Source organism: Camelus dromedarius, chromosome 3 (genome assembly GCF_036321535.1).
Source record: "Camelus dromedarius isolate mCamDro1 chromosome 3, mCamDro1.pat, whole genome shotgun sequence".
Lineage (NCBI taxonomy): Eukaryota > Metazoa > Chordata > Mammalia > Artiodactyla > Camelidae > Camelus > Camelus dromedarius.
The window spans coordinates 28,732,771-28,748,911 of NC_087438.1; the positions used below are offsets into that span (position 1 = coordinate 28,732,771).

The 16,141-nt window shown below is 39.7% G+C and overlaps 1 protein-coding gene across 1 annotated transcript in view; it reads right to left on the reverse strand.

The window, feature by feature from the left end:
• Positions 1-2,200: 2,200 nt before the first annotated feature.
• Positions 2,201-16,141, reverse strand: part of C6 (complement C6) — a 55,872-nt gene continuing 41,931 nt past the window's right edge. The window contains exons 15-18 of the mRNA XM_011000763.3: positions 15,501-15,689; positions 10,686-10,776; positions 8,041-8,282; positions 2,201-2,688 (exon numbers count right to left, since the gene is read on the reverse strand). Coding sequence (XP_010999065.2) covers positions 2,513-2,688; positions 8,041-8,282; positions 10,686-10,776; positions 15,501-15,689 — 698 coding nt within the window. The 3' untranslated portion in view covers positions 2,201-2,512. The remainder of the gene's footprint in view (positions 2,689-8,040; positions 8,283-10,685; positions 10,777-15,500; positions 15,690-16,141) is intronic.

The following is a 16,141-nucleotide window of genomic DNA, read 5'->3' on the forward strand; positions in this document are numbered from 1 at the left end:
TTCCTACCATCCTGCTATGGTTCTCTCTTTATGCTTCCAGTTGCAGAAGATCTTTTTTGCTAGGTCTAGTCTTTTTTCGATGGTTGTTTAGCATTCACTTGTGGTTTCATTGTAGTTGCAAGGAGAGGCAAGCTCGTCGTCTTGATCCTATTTATTTATCTAGATAGTCTAATTCAACAAGACTGCTGTCCTCATACAGTAATGCACATTTGGGCAGACAGACATGTACAGGAGGAAGACAATGAAAATGGCCATGAGATGATGGAAGCAAATAATGGAGAGATGCATCCAAGCCAAGGAAAGCCAAAGATGTCTGGCAAACACCAGAAGCTAGATGAGGCAATGAAGAATTCCCTCCTGCAGGTTTCAGAAGGAACACGGCCCTGCTGACAGGTTGATTTCAGATTTCTAGCCTCCAGGACTGGGAGACAATATATTTCTACTGATTTACGCCACCTAGTCTGTGGTCCTTTGTTATGGTAGCCCTAGCAAATCATAATCATAGTTTTCTTTACGTTCTGTCAAATCCCATTTTTGATTCAGTTACACATACGTATTCTTTTCATATTCTTTTCCATTATGGTTTAATACAGGATATTGAATATAGTTCACTGTGCTATATATACAGTAGGACTTTATTGTTGATCTATTTTATATATAATAGTTTGTATCTGCTAATCCCAAACTCCTAATTTATTCCCCCTCTTCTTCTCCCTTTGGTAACCATAAGTTTGTTTTCTATGTCTATGAGTCTGTTTCTGTTTTGTAAATAAGTTCATTTGTGTCATATTTTAGATTCCACATATAAGTGATGTCATATAGAATTTGTCTTTCTCTGTCTGACTTACTTCACTTAGTATGATAATCTCTAGGTCCAACCATGTTGCTGCAAATGGCATTATTTGATTCTTTTTTATGGCCGAGTAGTATTCCATTATGTAAATATACTACAACTTCTTTATCCAGTCATCTGCTGATGAACATTTAGGTTGCTTCCAAGTCTTGGCTATTGTATATAGTGCTGCTATGATCACTGGAGTGCATGTATCTGTTCAAATTAGAGTTCCCTCTGGATATATGCCCAGAAGTGGGTTTGCTGGATCACATGGTAAGTCTATTTTCAGTTTATTGGGGAACCTCCATACTGTTTTCTATAATGGCTGCACCAAGCTACATTCCCACCAACAGTGTATGAGGGTTCCCTTTTTTCCACAGCCTCTTTATCATTTATTTGTAGACTTTTTAATGATGGCTATTCTGTAGTCAGTTACTATTTTTAAAAGTCAGTCCAGTTTAAGTCTCTAATCTTATATCCAATTTATATCTCATCTTCTTCCTTACTTCCAGTACCAGCCAGGCTTGTAGGTCAGAGGACCTGGGGTAGGAAAGAGACAGAGGTTGTTCTTGTGTATTTCCAACTCTTCATAGAGGACATGGGCAGAGGCACGTTTCATTCTAGGACACCTTAACCTCTCTAAGAAATGGGTGTCTACTTGGTATAGCCTAATATGAAAGATATGACTTACCTTAAAATTATTCCTTTGAAATTCTCTAATAACTTTCAACCTATTACATACTTTAAAAACTTTTTAATGCACTTTATTTTTGATTTTTAGGTTTTTTAATAGAGACTGGGGATTGAAGCCACCACCTCATGCACACTAAGCATGCAGTCTACCACTGAGCTATAGGATGCACTTTAGCTGAGGCAGAGAGAGTCTTTTTTTCTTTTTCAAATTCAAGAAGTTTATTACTTTAAGCAAAGCAATTTTCACTTGAGTCCAATCATCCTTACTGTGATGCTTATTAACCATGGAATATTTCCTTGCATGAGATGAGGCTTAAGGATGGGATTCACTTTCTCTGAATTATTTTCTTCTTAACAATTATCACCATTAAACATAAGCATATGTTATATGCTTATTTTATGTTTTGTATGTCTTCCTCCCCATGAATGTGAGTTTCATGAAGGCAAGGGATTTTGTCTGTTTTATTCACAGCTGATTCCCCAGCACCTCAAACAGTACTGGGCACATTACAGACATTCACAATTATTTCTTGGACAAATGCATGGAAGTTGGGCTTCAAGAATGCATATTGCCAAAAAAAAAAAAAAGAATGTATATTGCCAAGTGTTGTAGATTTCTATGTTTATTGATTCATTGAAGAAAACTATGTTTTTTTGTTCTTATTTCTACTTGTCAGGATGCTTAATACCACAGGCTTTATAAAAGGTCCTTAGAAGTCCTATCATTTTAGTGCAAGATGAACAGAAGAACTTACTAGATTGATGTGCAGGTTATTACCTAGGGGTAGGCTACCCAGCATTACAGACTGGAACTGGATGGGTGAGGCTGAGACAGGAGAGGCAGGGAGAAAGATTATGTGAAACTAACACAAAAGAAATTATGTCAGTAACTCTTGGACATGCCCGTCTTCTGTTTGCACAAGAGTGTCCCTTGGCAGTGATATTTTTGGACAGTAAATCTGTTTATCAGTCACTGAATTAGGACTAACACCTCCCAGGATGCAGTATTTCCACTTTCCTGTTGGCACATCTTACAGCTCCTACTTCACAGATGTTCAGTGTTCTCGCACTCAACGAGGATCCCATTTTGACACAGTAGAGTTGGTTTCCACCCTTGAGGCACTGAGAGGGCAGCAGGCAGATGCACTTGGAGGTGGCTTCTGCAATGAGAGAGAGACAGTGTGATTCACCAAGTTTGATTTTACCTAACTTGTCCACAGAATGGTGAGCACTTTGGTGGTGATAAATGAGAGTGCTGGAACAAAGACAATGACCTGAAAGGCCCAACCATGGTCAAATGCAACTATCTGGATGTCAGAGAGGAGAGTGCACTGGTGAGCCAGTAAGACGTGGGAGCTGGCCCACCTCTGGCACCTCCCTCTCACTCACGCCCACAACCAGTCAGTCACTACGTTCTGTCAACCCATTTCCACAAAGTCTCCAGTCTGTCCCGCATGTTCTTTTCTCCTTGGCATCACCTGAGGACACTTACACATGTCACCACTTATTGCTCTGTGGCCGCACAATGTGACTTGGGTTTTGTGTGCTTTATTTCACTTGGTTCTCACAGAAAACATATGAACTCCATGTTATCATACTCGTTCTACAGTTGAGGAAACGGAGCTCAGAGAGGTTAAGCAATTTGCCCATGGTCCCACAGTTAGTGGTAGGGACAGGTTTTAAATCATTGATGATTCTCAGAACTGAACTCTTTAACGTAACTTTGTACTACATTTGTATCTTTCTTTTTAGAATATTCCTGGCTTATGACTGGGAATCTGGATGTTTAAGACGCAGTTAAACTGGGTGAAACTTTAATGAGGCCTGGTTTCAAAACCACCCTATTGTTTTATCATTCATATAAATCTTGTGTTTATGAAAGAGTTTTAACATGATCATTTAGGGCTAAAGTTATCAAAGCCAAGTATATTAAATCAACTTTGAATGAAGGGTTATAGACTCATGTATATAAATGCATGTTTTAATCAAAGTTCAAGGCCCTCCACGGTTTGGCCTCTACATCCCTTCCCAACATTATCTTCTCTGCTTTCTCCATCCCAAGTGACTCCCTCTGTTTCCCAATCAAGACCCCAAAGGGGTTCCAGTTTTGTCCTTTGCCCGTGTTCTCCTTTTTTTTTCCAGACTGATACACGCTTTCTCACTTTGCCCCACATGTCCAGGGTCTACAAGCCTCATCTCCTCCATGAAGCATTTTATAGCCATGTACCTCCACGCCGATGTTTTCTTTAACTATATTTTAATGGTGTTAATTTGTCAGTACTACAGCTGACATTTTTATGCTTTGTTGTTAGTTTGTTTTTCCCAAGACAGTTACATGTGCTTTCTTTGAGAGCAGTAACTATGGTCCATCTATTGGTTTGTCCCGCTCAGTTCTTCACAAGATGCTAAATTATTTCTGCTTCATCAATTGATTTCAACTCTGAATTTGGGATGCAGGTATGAGTATTCAAAAAGAAATGTATCTGATGGATTTGGGATAATTTGTGTTGCTGAAATACTTAAGTCATCCTGAGAATCAGGCTGTAGATTTTTTGGGGGCAGATATCAGTTTTTTCTTATGTGTTTCAACTAATGGGAGAAAACAGGGAAAGGAAATGGTGATACTTAGGAGATACTCCCAAGTGCATCAGTGCATAAGTCCTCAGCAGTAAACATTTCATGAAAAAGCATGAATTTCCCTTTTATGCCCTCTGTCAACCAGCTAGAGAAGATTCTAGCTGGGCAAAGTCTTTGCTGTTGGGAACTCTAGGGTTTGGTAAAGGACAGGGGACTGTTCCTCATCTAGGGAGGATGTCAGTTCCCCAGGTTTATGGAAAAGGCATGGTCACTACTCTTTTAGTTTGGTTATGGCTTAAATGCTCTTAGCAAGAGGATTTTCAGACTACCAGCATGAAAAGGCCCCTGCCACCACCTTCACTAATTCATCCTCTAAGACTCAGGTCTCAGGCTGGCATGGCAACCTATGAAATTTTTCCAGGCCAGACATTAAAGTCATTCAGGTAATTACTGTGAAAATTTAGTAACTTCTCCAACTACTGTGAACAATTTGAGGGTACAAAGTTCCTTTATCATGAGGCCCCTCACCTTACTTTGTACAGTGACTTCCACATATTAGATACTAAATGAATGTTTATTGAATAAATTTTTCCCTCCTTGTGGTTGATGGTGAATATTTTTTAAGTTTAGACAAAACTTTTAATAGCCATAAAAACAGGCTCCTTGGGAAGACTTTTGTGTTCTACCTTTTGGAAAGTGAACTTCATGCTACTTTGAAGTTCCATTTTAAACTTTTTCTTATTTCATTTTAGATTGAGAAGGAAAAGGGTAGCAAAGAACACAGTGTAATAAAGAGCACAGTTTAATCAAGGTGACACTCAATTCCACTTAAAATGAACAATATCTCAACTTGCCATGAGTGCGTTGGGTATAAAAGACATTTTTAGTTTCCTCTCTTCATGAATGCTGTGGTTTGTACACTGATGCTGTTCTGTAGTGCTACACAAACAGACATGCCTTTGACATTGACTTTTGCTCACCCATGAAAGAAGGTTGCTACAGGCAGGCCATATCAGTTTCCTGATTGTGTGCAGGACCAAAGGATATTTAAATAACTTAAATCTCTTACTAAGAAATGTTCATGTTTTAGTTTGACTACCCCAAAACATTCTGCTAGCTTGAGCAATATTGGTTAAGTATTGTAACTTTTTATGTTCCTTCTTTTTGGACAAAATTAGACTCCTGGAGACTGTGGGATTTTGATATATGCATGGTAATGGGCTAATAGTAAAGATAGATTTTGACTAAATCATAAGACCCTTAGATTTGAAAAAAATAATTTGTGGGAAAGAAAAGAAAAAAATTCTTTGCAATAGGAGAGTTCCCTGAAGAAATTTTCTCCATGATAAATAAGGAAAATGGAAGTTAACACTAAACAACCCCCCAAACACCTGACCTACCTGTGGTGGTATAGACAGGAACCATTTATACTCCCTGGTGTTCAAATCTCTTTTATTTTCTGTATGTATTTTTGACCATAATGTTCTTACATTATAATTTTTAGAGAAAAAGTTTGTATTTTTAAAAAACAATTTAAATAAATGCATAGTTGAATAGTACTTTCAGCTCTTTTCTACCATGAGTTTCTGAGGGAGATATCAGTTGGGTAAAGGTGTTGGTCAGGCAGTGAAAAAAGGAATAGTCGTGTATATAGACAAGATGATTTAATAATGATTAGAATTGGGCAGCATACATATCAGGCCCTCATTTGCTGTCTCTTATGTGAAATTGCCTTGTTCAGACATGGCATGAAGATCAGAAGCCCCAGACGTGGACCTCCTGAGGTGCCACCATCAGATAGCCTGCTGACTGTGCCTCCTTGGTGACCTTCTGTCATGAATTCAATCCCACTACCAGTCATGGGACCTGGATCTTAATACTAGCTCTAAGTGGATAAAGAAGAACCTAGATTTGGGTTATAAGGCTTCTCCCTTTTCCAAGACTGAGTTGAAGAACATTGGGTTGAAAAGTGAAAGAGAAATCAAGGGTAATAATTAGGTTTTTGTCTTTGTTTTTGCAAAAGTAAGGAGGCTTTGGCAAAAGCTAGATGTTAACAATCCCATGAGCTTCTATCGCTTACTTTATGCCTTGATCGAAGGTAAGTTTTTGAAGATGTGCCACAAGGGAAATCTCACTGCCTATTTGAATTCTGTTCAATTCTAATCTCCAACCCATATTTATGTATTATAGGAATCTTAGTTGAACTATTTCAGGTTCAAATTTCATCTTAGAGCAAATGTACTGCTGCAAAGTTTCTGCTTTCAAGCAATTCATAGACGAAATGCCAACAGGCAATGCACTTACAGAAGATGGAAATGCAATGCCACTTCTTAAGTATCAAATAGGCAGAGATATAAAGGAGTAACAGGGTGGGAAGGGATAGACTGGGATTTCAAAATTGTAGAATAGACTACACTGTATAGCACAGGGAAATATACACAAAATGTTATGATAACTCACAGAGAAAAAAATGTGACAATGAGTGTGTATATGTCCATGAATAACTGAAAAATTGTGCTGAACACTGGAATTTGACACAACATTGTAAAATGATTATAAATCAATAAAAAATGTTAAAAAAAATAAAAAAATAAAGGAGTAACAGCTCCAAGTTTTGGTGAGGGTGTGGAAGACAGTCTTTATCATACATTGTAAATGTGAATAGTAATAGGATAAAAACATTTTTGGAAAGCAAGTTGATACATTGTACCAAAAAAGACTACATTTTAAAATAATATTTGTCTAGAAATTCCATTTTCTAAGATATTTCCTAAGGAAATAATCTTAGATTGTAGATTTATCTGTGATAAATTTGTCTATTATAGCACTGTTTACAATAGTAAAATCTTGGGAAAGAAATCTAAATGCCTAACTGAAGATTGGTTAGATAAATCATAGAATGCCCATTTAGGCTTTTCCGCAAAAAACTGAAAATTGAAAATTATGTGGCAGAATAATATCTGATGATATGGAAATCATTTCATGATGTATTAAGTGAAGAACAGCAATATATAAAGTAAGATGTAGAAAATGATCCTATATTTTTAAAACTTGTAATATAATCAATGCTACTCCTGAGGTGTGTGAGGTTCCAGGGAAATTTTTTAATAGGATGCTTCTTTATAGAAACAATTAAAATCACTCTGAATTAGTGTCAGCACCATATTAGCAATCTGGTCTCAAGCAATTTTGAGAAAGAAGACCCTGCTGGCCAGTGGCTCACCAGGCTGCTCTCTGGGAATAAAGGTCTATCTGTGAGCCAGGGATGACTCTGTAGATGGTGGTCCCAGAGCTCCTTGGGGCATCTGGTTGACCCCAGGCAAGGCGAGGGAGAGAAACAGTAGAGGGTGAGAGAATGTTCCATGAGGGAGGAACAGTTCCTGGGTCTATGAGAGACCTTGTCTGGGCTCAAGACATCCTGCCTGTGTAACACTGCCAGCCTTGGCTTATCCCAGGCACTGCCAGAGAACTTCAAAAAATTTAAGGCAGATGCTTCTGGTGACTGGTATCCACAAGAAATCCAGCCTAGGCTGAGGGCACTCAACTTAGGCTGACCCCAGCTGGTTCCAACTGCCAGAGGAAAATTTAGACAATTTTGATGAAGGCCATCTAAAGCTGGGGGTGGGGAAGGGTGCCTGAAGCATAAGATCAGGATGGGTGTTCTTGCTGGGGTCTAAGGGTGTTACAGATTATATATGCACAGGAAAAGATTAGAAAGATTTATATCCAAATTGTTAGTTATTTCTAATTGTGGATGGGTTCTACTTTTCCCTTCTGTTTAAATCATTTCATTTTTTTTTACAATGAAAAGGAATTATTTTTGATGAAGGAAAAGTTATTTTTAAGAGAGAGTGTATAAATGCAAGGAAGATATTCTAGCTGAGATGAAGGTTAAGCGAGAGCATCTCTCAGTATGGGTCTCCGCTGGAGCTTACCTGAACATTTCTCCCATTCGTAGCAGGTGTCATAGCCACAGGACTCTTTCTTTGTGCTACTGGATGAAAGGTTTGTCCTTTCAAGACCCCATTTTAACTGTAGACTGTCTTGGCATGAACCAATATGTAGAAAATGAAGTTGTTGGTTATTTAAACATTTCTTGGCCAAAAACTGACAAGCAGGTGAAGTAAAGTAATGGTTGGAGTCCGTATCAAACACACAGATGTCTTCTGAATAATGGCTGTCCAAGAGAGGAGAACAAGCATTTATACATGAAGACTTGGAAAGGAGAGACGACATGCAGACAACTCACATGTTAACTCACCACCCAGTTATCTCCCCACTGCGTTTTCCCCCAGTTTCTCTTCTTTCAGTCCTACATTTCATCTTACATGCTCTGAGGTTCATCTTTCTAGAATTTCATTTTAAGCTTGGTCCTCCCTACTGCCTTCAAATTAAAGTCTGAAGTCTTAAATTCTGATAACAAAAATCTTCTGTATTTTGAATTCAATCAGCTTTCCTTTCTAGAATCCTTTCCCCATTATCCTGAATCCCTCTTTATCACCTGACAATTGTGTTGACAATTTTCTAACCTGATAAGATGATTCTTCCTTGGCTACCATCCCGTGCCCTGCTCAGTCAGTGCTGCATTGTCTTTCCTCTCTAGCTGTGTCCAGATCAGTTCCTGCCTACATTCTGAAGCTAATCCTGATCAACCTAGCCTATGGTGGTCTATACCTCCTCTGAACTCTTTTGAACATTTATTAATTGCAATAGTGGAGTCTTATATATAATTATATAGCTTTGAAAGTGTGTGTGTATGGTAATTAAGAGCATGAACTTTTAAGTCAATCCCTGGGTAACTTGCTAAGTCTAAGTAAATGGATGGGTCCTGCCAACAAGAGGTTAGCCATAGTCCTTCTCTTGCTGGGAGGACAAGAACTCTTTGATTACTCCAAATTTGAGTGTTGTCTCTGATATCAACTTTAGAGTTAACAATCAGTGCACCAGTGTGTAAAATTGTTTCCAGCAACTGAAGCCCGTAGCTGAGAACAAAAGGCCACCTTCTAAGTTCAGAGAACTTAAGCTGTGGGATCAGCCACTCTCACAAACACCTTCAATGCCACATATAAGAGAACTGAGGACTACAGAAAGAGGTTAGAGGGGTAGGGCAAAGCTGGAATTCCGACAGTTCCAGAGGGCAGCCTGTACTCTCAGGGTTTGGTATTGCAGAGATAAGGAAAGAGTTTCCTCTGGGTTGAATGGACAATGTGAACGCTGTAAGTCCTCCCTAGAAGGCCATCTGCTGGGTGAGGAGACCCCAGCTGCAAGAAGCTCATACCTGTTGGACCACTTGTCAACATCAAGAAGGGTGGATCTAGAGCCACCTTTGGGCCGAATTACGTCAGTGGAATGTTACAGAAAAAGACCCTGCAGGGTTTTCATAAGTAAGTAAGTAAATAAGTAAGTAAACAAATAAATAAGTCAGTAAGTTTGTCCCTTCAAGTGTTGGTTCACTTGTAGATCAGAGGAACGTGAGAGCTAATCGGTGTTAACAGTGAAGTATCACCACGGGACACTGTTGGCTTCCTATCCCAACATTCATTCATTCTCATCCTCAGTAATTTCACTCTGATTTCATTCAAAAACGCTTTTCCATCCAGCCAAAGAACTGCTTTTCGTAGCCTCCCTTGCAGGTCCGCGTAGCCATGGGACTCAGAGAGGAGCGATGGGATGGAAGCAGTGATAAGTCTCCCAGGAGCTCTCCTTGAGAGGAGAGGATGTGGCCATTTTTGGTCTCCCTCCCACTGTACTCCAGCAGAGAATTCTTGAACCATGAAATAACCTTCAGAATGTCAGAACAGAGAACTTTACTTCAATTCAAATAAGTGAATAAAGTATCAGCTATACTTCAATAAAAAGTAAAGTGTGAATATTAGATTAAAAAAAAAAAGAACAGCAGAGCAGAGAGCAGGAAGGAGCCCCACTCTTATCTGAAATGAGAGAATCACCAGACCATCCCTAGACTGCCTACTTCTGCATTTATTTTATGGGGAAGAGAAACAAAATTCTACCTTAAGCTAATACTATTTTGGATTAAATTCCCCTGAAAGTAGCCCTTAAATTAATAAGCACTCCTGGGTTTGTTCATGTAAAAAAAAAAGGCACTTACTAACAAAATAAAGTCTTAGCAGTCACATGAGGATATATCATCTTTCTTCATCCTCTCTGGCCCCACATGAAAGAATAAACTGACAAAACAATGTGTGTGTGTGAAGTCCATGCTCACACCACTTTCTCTACTCCAAGCTTTTGGAGTTACAACCTTGCCCTATACTTAGGAGGAAGAGGAAGGCTTTGAGGCAATTGAGTCTGAAGTTTTAAACTGAACAGGAATAAGTCTGTATGACCAGAATGATACAGTTTTAGTCGCAAAAGCCATGCAAACTTAGGGCACAAGGGTTGAGAGATAATTAAGACAGTTTGTTACCCAGTGGGGAAGGAGGAATTCAACAGAGCACAGGGGTATCAGTTATGTGAAAAATCAGTATGTTTCATGTTTATGCTTCAAGAAGCCCAGCTCCTCCATTTTGCTGGTTACACTAGACTGCTTTCCCCAGTTTCCCCAGTCCATATCTCTTACCTGCAGTCTTCTTCTGGAGACATGCAGATGCATTCAGATCCTTTCTGTTTTTCTCCTGGTTGACAATGGCCCCTTAATCTTGTCAGAATATCTGAAACAAAAGAAAGAATAATACACAGCATGGACTTCAAGTGATAGGTTTGTATTTAGGAGAAAAGGCAGTGGTGAAAGGTTCTCATTTATCTCCTGGAGTTAGAGCATTCATTTTGGCTTTTCCAAATATGTTGTCATGGAATAGTCCATCTGACAGATCCTTTCTAGTTCTCATGAGCTGTCATTTTCCAACCTAAAACTGCTATTAAGTTCAGAGACCTAAAGAAAATGGAATTGGTGAAATTTTTGTTCATTTGTTATTCAAATATTTATGGAGTGACTATGATATTCCCAGCACTGAGACAGGTTGTGGGGATAGTGGATTCAGCAAAATGTGACCCAGACCCTATGCTCACACAGCTTCTCGTCTTGTGGAGCAGACAGACATGGATCAAACCAACAAACTAATACAAATAGAATTGCTGCTGTTATTGGTCATATTAAAGAGAAAGCATGTAATGAAGAAAACTGATATAGCTAGGTGGGTTGTGAATGGTAAAATGGGAAGAGAAAAGGGAGTGTGTTTGAAGCAAAGGAAACATCAGGCACGAAAGTGCCCACACAAGAGGTAACACATGACCTTCTTAGAACTGAAAGAAAGCCAGGGTGGTTGAAGTGCAAGAAAACAAGTGCCTGGAACAAGATGTGGCCAGAGAGGTGGCTGATGGCAGACCGTGTAGGCTCATATAGAGCTTTTGGAGGATTTCTGTCTTTTTTTTATAAGCAGTGGAAGGTCTTCGATAGGTTTTAAGCAGGAAGTGGTGTGACAAAATCAGGTCTGGGTTTTGTGTGGAGAATGGATTTGGAAAGGCATGGTGGTCAAGAGAGTAGACACTTTATGAGATTATTGTAGTAAATCGGGTGAAAGAGGATGGTAATTTGGACCAAAGTGTGAGAGGTGGAAATGGAGAGAAGTGGATGAACTTGAAACATACTGAGCAGGTGCGATGGGTGATACTGCATAGTGTGGGTAAGGTTTGAGAGCTGTCAAGCATAATTCTTAGGTTTCTGGTTTGCATAAGAGAATAGACATTGATGCCTGAACTGAAATAGAAAAGATGAGAAGATGTTAGTTGTTAGGGAGGCGAGAGATGACTCAAGAATTCCTTTCTGTGTATGTTGAACTTACGGTCTCTTTAAGACATCCAAACAAAATAGATACATAAGAATTTGGATATGCAGGTGTAAAGCTCAGTGGAGAGGTCTGTGGTAAAGATTTAAATTTGTTATTAGTCTACGGGGAAACCACTGAAGCTATGGGTATGGGTGAGATTCCCTAGCGGGAGAATGGAACATGACGAGGTGAGAGGACAGAGCTGAGCTTGGAGGAGCTCTGACATTTAATGTCCACCCACATGCAGGAGCCTTCCAAAAATAGAGGGCAAGAGTCAAGAGGTAGAAGCTAACCCAGACAATGTTGTGTCCTGGAAGCCAGGGAAAGACGCATGTGCAGAAGGAGGTCAATACTGTTGAATGTCGCTATGAGGTCAAGGGAGATGAGGACCAAAATATTGTCCATCACGTTTAGCAATATGGGATGTCAGTGACCATGATTGTGTAAATGGATTTTGAGAGTGGGGGTAATGTCTTGAAAGTCAAAGTTTCTTACAAGAGGAGTCAACAGAGAAATGCAACTCCCAAATGTAGTTATTTATCCCTGCATTATATTCTAGGCACTAGGATGTTACGTGGAAAAAAAAATAGAAAGAACGAAAACAGCATTTGTCTCCTTCTTTCATGAATCTAAAGAATAGTGGGAAAACAGACATTAATTAATTAATCAGAGTGATGGGTTTATAACTAAAGACTAAGGAAGGTATTTTGAAGAAATATAGTTCTAGGAGACCATATCATCCAAAAAAAAACCCAACTGAGAAATTTAAGGAAGGATCTATAAGGAAATGATGCTTGAGTGAAAGTGAGCAATTAAATAGTATGAGTGTGAGGAAGGGAGATTAAAGCAGAAGGAATAACACTTGGGTATATTATATGCAAGGGTAAATCTTGTTTATCTTTGCTTATGTTGAAGCTCATCCAGAGACGCTTTAGACCAGCTGAATTGAACCTGGAGCTGACCTCTTGAACAGACTGGATGAAACAAACTTCCTTGGACTGGATCTGACTAATCAGGCATCCACAGAACCACAGTGGCCTCTGTAAGCAAATAAATGTCAAAGGAGGGCAGTGGACAGATATATTAGGCAGGAGGTTTGGAAGGGAAGGAGGGAGGTTTATGTTAGAGGCAAAAATAAAGATTTTAAACATTGGTAGTTTTTCTTCTTTGCTGACATGCATTTCCATTTCCTACTGCTATCCTCTGTTAGGAACCTCATTCCGTCTGGTGACATTTGGCTCAGCACTTTCATGGGCATGGAGACCTACAGCTGCTGGTAAGGTCTCAGATACTAAGATTTCCATCGACATGGGATTATTTTTCTTGGGTTTCTGGTGTAACTATGCCTCTTTGCCCTTTGTAAATACAACCAGACATAGGACAGGGAGGGACCCTATGCTATACCTTGTTTCCAAAGAGCAGACAGAGCATTGCTCTGTTAACTACCAATTTGAAATCATCAATGATCACGTGCTCCCCCACTAAGTGTCCAGTGGAAGCCCGAACTGGCCTCAGCTGCCCAGGCGGCCTGCCTTGCACAGTCTGTGAGCAGCATGGAAATAAGAACATTATCATCTTTAAGATGCTGAGGGCAAGGAATCTTCAGGAAGTGCTGGTTTTTCAGAGGAAGGGAAAAAAGACCTGTGGAGGTGTGCAGCCCTTCATTTCTTCAGGAAACAAAACTCTTTTTCACATTGAAAGAAGGAAAAGTCTTTCCTTGGCCAACCAACGACCCGGAAGTCTCTTTATCACGCATCTGCCCCCACACTGAGAGGAAAGAGTGTTCAGTATTATTGATGATTTTCTTTCCCTTTCTGGGACTCCCTTCATTGATCTTCCTGTCAGCATTGTTGGAGAGAAAGTATATGAGATGTGATATTTCTTTCCTTTATCTAGATGTGGAACATTTCATTATCTCTCAGTTTGGATTAAAATTTTAATCTCTTTTCCAAACACAGAGGCACGTGTGAGTGCATGAGTATGTGTGCCGGCATGGCGTGTGTGTGGATGTGCACTGTTATTTGTATAAAGAAGAAGATGCTACTTAAAATGCCCAGAGGCTCTTAATTTTCTAAAGCCTGTGGTTCCCAAACGCACCCATCCCACTGACCTATATGATCGGGAGTCAAGTGAAATCAAGCCACAGTACTAAACTGAAGTTCTCACAAATTTCCAGGAGATGTATTTATCAGTACTTTCAAGGTTATATAACAGGCTATGTCCCCTTTTCCTTCACATATTATAAAAACCCAGAAGAGGATAAAGAAGGCAAGATGGCAGAGAGCTTCAGGAATTAGTAGAGACGCTATACAAATCTTGTTTGACCGAGGCTGTCCGACCTTTGATCTAATTTAGCTTCTCTATACTTTTGGTTTTTTCATACACAAAATAGGCTGAGCTCAGACAGATCCTCAAGGCTTCTCTGATTAAAAATGAGACATTGTTTGAACAAGCATGTTGAGAAATTTGGAAGATATAAATTAGTAGAAGCTCCTTTCACTGTCCTGCAAGTAACCAACACATCAGACTAACCAGGGTTCTCAGCCCCTCCGTGCCAGCTGCCTGTTGAACCTTGAACTTCTTCCACAGCTTCACCCTTCTGCCCTGACCAGTCCTGCTATAGGTTTACCACGAGTCAGGGAGGTTTGTTTCCAGATCTCTGTATCCCAGCCACTATTATAATTGTGCAAGCTGATTAAATATATCAACTGATAAAGGAGGAAAAAAGTTATTTTTATAAAAACTACATTGAAAATGTTGATAATTAAAAGTGGTTTGCAAGAATTTTGTTTGAATTATTTGTGGATGAGACTACTGTAAAAGATTAAGGAAAAAAAAATACATAAATTTAAAAGCATTTTCCAGTCAAATTTGCTACAAATCTGCCTTTACATTTTCACCTCTCTTCAAAATAGTAGTTCTCAACTCTGGCCGTATCTGGATTAACTAGGAGGGATTCTATACAAACACCAAATACTGGGTCCTCCCAGCTCAGTGACATCAGAATCAGGGGCTGGACCCAAGCAGAGGTGTTTTTTTTTACAGAAGTGTCCCACTTAATGTTAAAAAACCTACTGTTTTAGGGAAACTGATATGGGACAATGTAGATGATGAATTATGTATTTGTTTAATTTGAGGAAGAAATTTTGGGACTCAAATTAAGAGGCCCTCTAGGAAATAAGGGCTTGTTGCTATGTCTGAAAATTAGTGAAAATTTGTGTTTTTCTCTGTTCTAAGTTAAAATAAAATGTTTAATTAATTAAAAAGTAGTGTGTACTACACTTTTTTAGTGGCTCTCCACTTGACCTAAAATTTCAGTTAAACATCAGTTCTGATTTTGTTGCATGAGAGAGCCTGTGCTCCCTCAAAATATGGGAGGGTTATGTTGGAAAAGAAAAGTGATCTCACTTTGTAAGATTTGAAGATACCTGCTTGATCCATAACTACTTACCTGCTGCTTGATCTCATCATTGACACAGGGTGAAATTCAGCGTTCCCTGTGGGTGGAACCTTTTGCATTGTCCCCCCAAACACACGGTGGATGCTGTACCACCAGTCCCAGGGGGACCCCACCTTAGCAGACCCCAGGGTCCTGAGCTGCTACTCACCTTTTTCACACGTGAGTGAACTTGATATGGGTGGTGTCCAGGAATCCCCGCTGCACGTGTACCTTGATGGCCCAGCAACAACAAAGCCTCTGGGACAGGTTAACTCAACTGATTCACCCATTTTATATAATCTTTGAAATGGCGACAGCGTCAGGACTTCCTGCACCACTGGCTTGAGGCAAGCTGTCCCTGTGGAGAGAGAAGCATTTCAGATGCACTGAGTGGAGCAGAGTACTCAGTGAATACAGGCAGATATGATGAAATCCAAGAAATGATTTTAATGCAATCTCCTGCATTGGTTCAGCTTTAATGTCACCTTTTGATCAGAAAAACTGGGGGTTGAGAACCCCAGGCTTCCACTGAGAAACTCCCTTTAGTTCCATTAACTGAGGAACTTGCTAAGGAACTGGCTCCAGACACTCCCAACTTTCATTACATTGTTGGGACCTTTTTCATTCCAGAAGGAATCTTCTCCCCAGTGAGTTTTCCCGAAAGCAAGTTATCACATTGTGGGTGACGTGGAGGCAGGATATTCTAATGGTCTCAACTCTTCGTCATGATATTCCATGAGGACTCTTTGGAGACCCCATCTGAGCCTTGTTTGAATCATATTTTGACTTTTCTGAAGCCCAGATATGAGT